Raw genomic sequence first — 8,754 nt, 5'->3', positions numbered from 1 at the left:
TTAAATTTGGCTTTGAATAGCATATTGCGATAACACGTAAACTACCAAATGTCTTTTTGTGAACGAAACTGACTTCAATAATATATAACCGATCTTTTGTGTTCGTGGGTAAATGGGTATCGATGATTTCGAGTATAAAATTTCTGAAGAGTGTGTAGTCTGAGAATTATAAAGAGAATTGATGTCAGAATCTAAGAAACTCAAGACCACCAACCAAGCCAATAACATATACACAGTTTACTAATAGAGGGGACAAGGGTCTGACGAAATATCTGTCCCAGTGTTGCTGAAAACACGGGCTGGTGGGGCAATGTATTGTCAGCCAAAGTAATAATAATATACCTCAGTAAATGCACTTCCCTACAATGGGCGTTGAATGGTTAACTGGAATACATTGTACACGCCTATTTGTTTATTCCCTAGAGGCCTCTTTAGCCATGTAATGCCTGACTGCCTGTGCTATATGGGATATGCATGTCCTTCAATCAAAATATCGGTTTCTATGTTATTTTGTTGTGTATATTGGTCTGTATTGGTTTATCCCACTGTGCGGGTTCACTGGTCTGCTATGCAGACCCTGAAGTAAATGTATCCAACACAGCCCATGCAAGTGTACGGTATGTGGCAAGTCCTGATTCTTCAGAAAATGGCACATGTATCAGGGCTTCATTTTTGTTATATTTTATTAAGATAGTTTGAATAACGTATTACGAACTATGTTCAGTTTATGTTGTATCTGGTAATACTCATAAGATTTCGATTTTGTACATAAAATAAAGTTGTATCCTTGTCATTATTTACGAAAATCTTTGTTTGTTTGCTCAGAGACTTAGTATATGGTCTCTGGTTTGCTGTTTAACGCCGAACTCAGCAATATTCCAACAATATGGCGGCAAAATTCTTTGGTAGTCCATGCGTGTAAATCGCTGGTTGCTGATTGTGGCAGTTCGAGAGGTCCTGTCAACTTCCTTCGAGTGCTGGTTGTCTAGGGGTGCTCTATTTATGAATAACCGGCATATAACAACAGGGCCGTCATTAATAAGCGTATATCAGACCCTCGCTTATCCATAGTTTCCTTCCAATCGTATCATGGTTCAATACATATACCTGTATATTTGAAATTAATATGACAGTTAAGGGAAAACGTGATGGTACAAAACCACAGACAAATATATAGTTTAGGTACATAATCATTAAAACGTTTGGGTAAGATATAGCTGAAGGTACAAAAATCACCAACTCCCTTGGAGAGATAGTAGCTGGTTGATTATAAGGCATAACGGCCTAATAATATAACGACCCCTTATAGCCACACATTCCGATTAAACTACACACGTATTGTTTGAATAACCCATGGTGTTTTGTTTGTGCATACTTGGAAATTGTTTGACATGGTTAGCGGGGATATCGAAGTCGTTGTTAAAAACCTCTAAAACCTTAAACGAGAACTGTAGGAAATATCAGAGTATCGTTGAATTAAAATTTGTTTATAGAGTTTCCCCTATGAATGGAATACCAAAAGATCTATAACGACCATCCAGAATTCTATGATCTTTCAGCAGACGCCTTGAAATGTGCAAGTTCTTATTAGTTGTTGCGAATATGTGATATATTTACACCAGGAACATGGCGGAAATGCAAGTAGATGGAAAGAATGTTGTCAATATGTGAGAAAAGTTAGTTAAATGGTGTGCATAAAATGTTTGGACCGTTATTTGCATATTATTCGCCTGTGCCATGATTGTTGTACAGGATAACTCACAGACATGTCGTCCAAAGGGCGAAAACTGGCGAAAAATATTGGGAAATCCCTTCGCAAAAAGTTTACCGATTCAGAAGGTCGACCTGACCAGCAACAGGTAACAATCTAATAAAAACTTTGTCTGCAAGTATTTTATGTCTGTGCTATACCTGTAGATTTGTTAGTCATTGTGGTAATTTGTCCTATTATACCGACTGCATCATAACAAGGCAAATAAGAAGAATCGCATACTTGTGGAAGTTTACAAAGTTTCGCAAAGTTTTGTAAACCCGAGAAAGTTTGACATTTCATGAGGATAAACGCTCACACTTCAAACATGTCAAATATTGATAAGAATATTGATAAGAATATGGATATATTTCTGTTATCAGTCTAGTCATTATAATGTTGTGGGTATGCCTGAAGAGGCACACACAGACAGACAAATGTGAACGTTTGGTTTCGATTTCGAGACAGATTTTTTAGATGTCTCTCTTCGTTATTCATCCATCAGAGACAATTTAAGTAGAAATGTGATGTTGTGATCCTACATCAAAATTATTTAAATAGGGAACAGTAATATTATCATTTTTGAACATAGCGAAATATATTGTTAACCATGTTAATGCCAATCTCCAAAGTGTTCTCAATCTTATTGATATGATGGAATGTGACCAGAAATGTCAATCCCATGTCATTTGGTTGGTTGCTTCCTGAAAATATTTAGCCAGAAAATTGAAACTATGTAGCTTTATTTCATGCAGATTAAGATTTGAACAAGTGAAAACAAAGCAAAATGAACTCTCATCAATTAACTTTTGCATAATTCTGTATATCTATTTCAATGAACTCTAAACCCTAATTTATCGAATTATCGCATTTCTATGTACTCTCCTATGGAGGAATAAAAGTGTATACCCTGGTATATATAATATGCACCCTTTGCACTCAGAAACTTGTCAAAGGTGGTTTCTTACTAAAACTATACTTGATGATGTCAGAGATCAAGCAAGAGAGAATAAAAATAGTTAATATGTCTACAAGACTACACCTTTTGAATAGGTTATTAGATAAGGTGATTGACATAATGACAATCAAAAGAGAATTTTCCATTCTGGCAAGTTTGATTAGTCGCTGTACTCGAGTATTGTTGTGTGTTATTTTCTTGTATGATAATTGGTAATAACAGTCTATTAACACTCTGCTTAGTAATTGTTTTGCCTTCACTCACATTCAGTGATTTCGTAAATAGCGACCCATGTCATCACTTGTTTAGTGCAAAGATCAGAAGAATAAAATCTGCAACCTTTGTTTATCCATAAATGAGCATTTGGATATACAGGTTAATTTTCTATAAATGGATCAGTGTTACAGATCGACTTATGATTTCTTCTAATGCTCGATAATGTAATATAAAACCCTCAAAGCGACATTATCTACCTACAATATAGAAATGTCAGCAACCATGACTTTGTTTATGTCAAATTATGGCAGTTGATGTATCTTGTTTTGTGATGACTATGGTTTGTTTCAAGGCACCAGTAATGTTAGTCTGGTCATTGTTGTTCTTGATCCTGCTGAATAGTTCTCGTCCAAACCATTATCAGTCACTCTTGGATTCAGCGATGAATTTTTAAGAATTCCGCTGCAAATTTTAGTAAATTCTGCATCCCATTTTTCAAAATTCTGCAAAAAATTCTGCAGTTAAAACACACAAAATAATGCAATTTCAATCTTCAAAAAGTTATATTTTGTGAACATAATTGCAGTGTCAGATTCAAATAATGTTACTGTAAGGTGCTGAAGAAAATATTACCTTATGAATAAATCATATTTATTCGTGAATATTTTGAAAATATCGTTATAACAAATGTCTCACTTCGTTTTTGTGTAACCAATCATACTTTTGACATTTACCCCTACTTTTCGTTTCGGTTGATAATCAATTTTGATTCAACTTTCAAAATAAGTAAATTTCAGCAGCAGAAACATGGCAAATTCTGCAGGTATTCTGCATGAAAACAAGTTTTCCGCGAACCAGACATTTTTCTGCATCAAAAGGTAATTTCGCGATTTATTCTGCAACCTCGGAATCCAGGAGGGACTGCATTATTCACTATTTACATGATTCAGAATTAAAGGAAGAAAAATGCTGATGTTGAACGATTATGTTTATGAAATGCATTCTGGGATCTTTGTAAAGAGATTTGCTGTTTCTAGTGTTGCCTGCAGTAATGTTTTTGCTTTGGAAGGAAATTAAAAACTTAGTGGCTGTGTATAATTTGCATTCCTTACTTGGAGATGTAACTTAAATAAAACATACTTGTATGTGTAATACACATGAAATACAGTAGTCATGTAAACTTTAGGGCAGAGCTCCAGATAAGATTTAGGTATAAGAGTGGGTATTATGAATGTTGAGTGGGTATTTCATTTTCCATTACCCACTGCTTTCAAATATGTGGGTATTGATTTTACTCACCTAAGTATTATGTCATTGAGTATGTTTACTAAGCAGGTATGTTCTGTCTTATGTCATACCTAATCAAAACCAACTTAAATATAATGGAAATGATTTCATAAAAAATCACTCATCCTGTACTGACAGTACAACACTAGTCCTATACTAACTTACAACTTGATAGCAATCGATGTCTTTTTCATTATGCAAGCGATTTTTATAAATATATTCCGTACGCATTTGTTATAAACTTTTTGCGTATCTAACATTTTCAATGCGTAATTGGTACGCAACAAATATTTTTCAATGCATAATTGGAAATTTTCTATGCATATTTTACCCAGATACGCAGCTTATCTGGGCCTCTGCTTTAGGGCTTATGATCATTGAGTAATAATGTATGAAAATATTCATTATGAATTATTACTACTGCAAGCAATATATATTAGGATTCAGATATAAGAAAATATACATATAGAATATAATTTTACAGTGAACAGTAATAGGTAAGAGAAAGACAACCGTTTAAAGTAATAAAAACTAATTTCTTAGATTCATTTTTAAGTAAGACAAGCTACGTCTACACTGTTTAATGAATTGCCTTAATCTATTTTACAAAGTAAACATGTCATCGCCAATACTACAATAACATTATGCAGATTATGTAGATTAAGGCTCATTAAGATTTATCCCAGTGTAAGCATGTCTATTGTAATACCATAATCATCCAAGCGTACTGTAAATGTGTCAACAAAATTAGTGCCAGTTCAATGAGGATTAGCAGGATTAAGTACTCTCCTCTGTCTGGTCATTTCAGCTATTGTAGGGTATTCTAGAGCACACCCCATTTTGTACCATCATACATTTTAATTTATATTATTTCAGTTTTAAATAAGTAGTTAGGAAATCAAAATGTGAGGAAGCAGGGTTTAGACTCTCCAAAGCAGGTTAGCCCTAGCTTAGAGGGTTGGACCGACTCTTTGTGGCCACCACATTATGTAATTCTTGTATATAAAATTGTAATTAGCTTCTTGTGACTTTGGACTCTTTGCTAAGCTAATTCCCTGCAACAACCAGCACGCCATTAAGAAGGTGTTCCTCCAGAAACCTCATTGGTGCCACACACAAGCGACCATAATAATAGTACAAAAAATTAAGGCACTTGTAAACATTACTTGCTGAGTGATCTGGAAATTAGTTAGTTCATGGTTATTTGAGTGCGCTCAGTGTATTCAGTGTGTTTAGAAGTGAAAAGGGGCAGTGGAGTAGCCAAGTGGTTAAAGCATTCGCTCGTCATGCCGAAGACCTGGGTTCGATTCCCTAAATAGGTACATTGTGTGAAGCCCATTTCTGGTGTCCCCAAATGTGATATTGCTTGAATATTGTTCAATCCGAAAACCATAAACTCATTCATTAAAAGGGAAAGTGTTAATTTGATTTCTTTCTCCCAAACTTGATGAGGAATGTTTCTTGTTGCCCTTGGTTATTGTGCGCCTCCATTGTTTGGATGTGCGATTCCCTCGTGTGTGAGTCACTGCTGTTTACAACTGTGAATCAGGAAGCATGCCTGGGTGTGCATTGGTATGCTTTGACAGTGTAAGGGATGGGTACCTCCCTGTGTGTTGATTACATGACCTACTGTTGTTCACATTGTTTCTCTCCAAAATGGCCCCAGCTCTGTAGACAACAGTGTAGTAGTACTAGTACTGTACCTTTGCAATATCAGGGTTTGACAGGCCTGTTAGTCTGCTAGTTCTGGCACAAGTGAAATTATTCCGTGTATTCCCTCCTGAAGATGGTTATAGTTTACATAAACTACTAGTCCTGAATACACTGAGGACCAGTTGGGTTAAACTCATGCGTTCTGCCTATTTTAGAAACAAATCTGAAGTGAGTCCATGCATTCACATGCAGAAAGTTATCAGAATTTTCTTACAAACCAAGGGGATCATCAGTATTATTATGAAATTGTATTCAGGGGTGGAAAAAACTCTAAAATTGCTAATGTACTCCGGTACAGTGGAACATGTAAAATCACTTGCCCTGATAATATTTCCACTATACTGGCCGATTTTCTTGTTGATTTTTTAAATAAACAACATAATTAACATTGGAAAGTCAACTGGACACCGGTACAGCGTGACATACAAATTTGCTAGTCCGACAGAAATAAAATCTGGACTGGGGCGTCGGGCAATGGGTTATTTCCACCCCTGGTATTTTACAGGCACAATGTCACGCTTTTTCGACAATATTTTGTCCTATATTTTATACATTGGGGGCATATGCTCTCACTTTAGCTTCCTATTGATGCAATATAAGACTTATCCCTTATTACTTGCCTGAAATCGATAATTGAAACTTCGAGGCTAACAGCGTCCAAACAGAAAAACATGCCATATATGGAATGTAAACGATTGCTCCGTACATCGAAAACTGTCGCACGCGGTGTTGTCAGCATTTGCCGAACTGGTTTTAATCACAAGTTGTGCGTAGGCTATTCGTATAGAGTGCTCTGAGGCACATAACTCTATGGGGTTCGCTTGAAATAATATTCGTCCAGTAGAGGGTGCGAGAGTGGATTTAATGTAGCATTGCATTAATTCATTCGAACTTTTTAGTTTAATACTGTAATCTAAATGTGTAATTGTTTTGGGAACAAATTATATGGTAGCTTCCATGAGGGCCGATAGTTACTATTATTGAGTGAAATGCATCATGTATTTTTTTAGAAATGTGGTGTGACATTGTGCCTTTAAGGATCTCAAAGTCTGATGTGAGAATGAGGGTAAACTCCTAATAGATATGCTGGTATATCATGATTCATATATACATTATGAGAATCATGATAATAGCAAATGGATTGTATTTCACTATTCAGTTAATATTTATCAAAATAGCCTTCTCCCACCTGCAAATTGTGATAATGTGACACAGATTTTTTTATTATTTGATCAGCTACAGTTGATTTGTGATGTCATGGCAGATTGTGAGAGTCTTATGAAAAAAAGTGGGTGTTTTTTAAAACTTCTTTGGAAGATGTCAGTTGTTGAGAAATAGATGTTGTAGATTTGTTAACAGGTGTTAATTGTGAAAATATGCACATGTATAATGATTCACTTTATACTTTGCAGGAATCTGTATACACTGGAGGGCTAGAGATTGACCTGGGTGAGGGGCAGGTGGGCGGGGCAGGCCTCCTCCAGCCTACTGCCCCAGGACAACAGAAAGTCTTGAAGAGTACTTCCCTTGGTAGCATTAACAATGAAGATGGTAGTGCTGTGATAGTAGACCAGGATGACATCATAGCTCTTACTACTGATGTTAAAAGCTTCTCTGATGCCTTGGCAAAACTGAAGACTGCATTCACTTCTGGGACAGGTACAGTATTTCACTTTACATTGATGGACCCAGACTGTACCGATAGGAAGCTCCTGAAGGTAGTGTTTAATGTTTAGGAAACATGGTCTGTCAGTGAATCATCCGGTTGCAAATGGTTTAGATCTTTCTGGATTTTTCTCTTTTTATGTGAAACAGATGGATTAAAAAATGAAAAAAGAAAAAAATGGAAAACTGTTTCAAGCAGTGTCAAACCCAACTCACTCCCTCTGTTGTAGAAACAGCTGATGAGGCCCATGTGCTGGCACATGAGCGTCTTGGGGAGGTCATTTGTATCCTGAAGAATGTCCTCAATCGGTATCCAGCTCTCCACTCCACTGATCTCTTCTCATCAGCGGGAACACTCATTGGGAAAATAAAAGGTAGGTATTGTCAAATGGACTTATTTATGGATGTCATTGCCAGATGGCGCCAGTGCAGAAGGGAGATTACCTGAATGTTCTGAAGGTTGAAGTTCCTGAAGGTTCCATAACATTCATATCACCCCCAGTGGGACTCCAGGGTGGGTCTCCGGGAAACCCATATCGATCAGAAATTTGTTGTTTTTAAATGACATATTTAGCATTTAGCAAATTATTTTTCCCATAGATCACAATTATGAGAGAGGACGGCAGTGGACGGAACCACTATATGATAAATAGTTCTGTATTGTTAACCTGCTACAATTTGAGCAGTAATTCACATCTTTGAGAGTGAAGGCGACCACTATCTGATAAATAGTTTGTGTGTGTATTGTTAACCTTCTACAATTTGAGCAGTAATTCACATCTATGGGAGTGGAGGCGACCACTATCTAATACATAGTTTGTGTGTGTGTTGTTAACCTGCTACAATTTGAGCAGTAATTCACATCTATGGGATGGAGGCGACCACTATCTGATACATAGTTTGTGTGTGTGTTGTTAACCTGCTACAATTTGTCCTTTAGGTCACAACTACGAGAGTGGACGTGACCCTGATGTGATACAGGGTTTCTGCGATGCCATTGATCAGCTTGCTCTAGCCTTCAGCAGCAGGTAGGGAACAGAACAGAGAATAACTCGGAAAAATAGTCAATGGTTAACATGAATACTTGGAAGTCCATCCACTGGTTCTTCATCAACTGGATGTATAGCAAAGGCAAAATGGCCCCTACACATGCTACAATTTGCAA

The 8,754-nt window shown here is 36.6% G+C and overlaps 1 protein-coding gene across 6 annotated transcripts in view; it reads left to right on the top strand.

The window, feature by feature from the left end:
* Positions 1–1,627: 1,627 nt before the first annotated feature.
* The window catches only part of LOC124255693 (rho GTPase-activating protein 29-like), a 68,956-nt gene continuing 61,829 nt past the window's right edge, over positions 1,628–8,754 (top strand). For all 6 annotated transcript variants that reach the window (XM_046689588.1, XM_046689589.1, XM_046689586.1 and 3 more), the window contains exons 1-4: positions 1,628–1,859; positions 7,337–7,583; positions 7,820–7,963; positions 8,530–8,617. In XM_046689588.1, coding sequence (XP_046545544.1) covers positions 1,767–1,859; positions 7,337–7,583; positions 7,820–7,963; positions 8,530–8,617 — 572 coding nt within the window. In that variant the 5' untranslated portion in view covers positions 1,628–1,766. The remainder of the gene's footprint in view (positions 1,860–7,336; positions 7,584–7,819; positions 7,964–8,529; positions 8,618–8,754) is intronic.

This window comes from Haliotis rubra, unplaced genomic scaffold, assembly GCF_003918875.1.
Source record: "Haliotis rubra isolate DU_JTF1 unplaced genomic scaffold, ASM391887v1 Scf606, whole genome shotgun sequence".
NCBI lineage: Eukaryota > Metazoa > Mollusca > Gastropoda > Lepetellida > Haliotidae > Haliotis > Haliotis rubra.
This window is presented reverse-complemented; position numbering and strand designations above follow the sequence as displayed.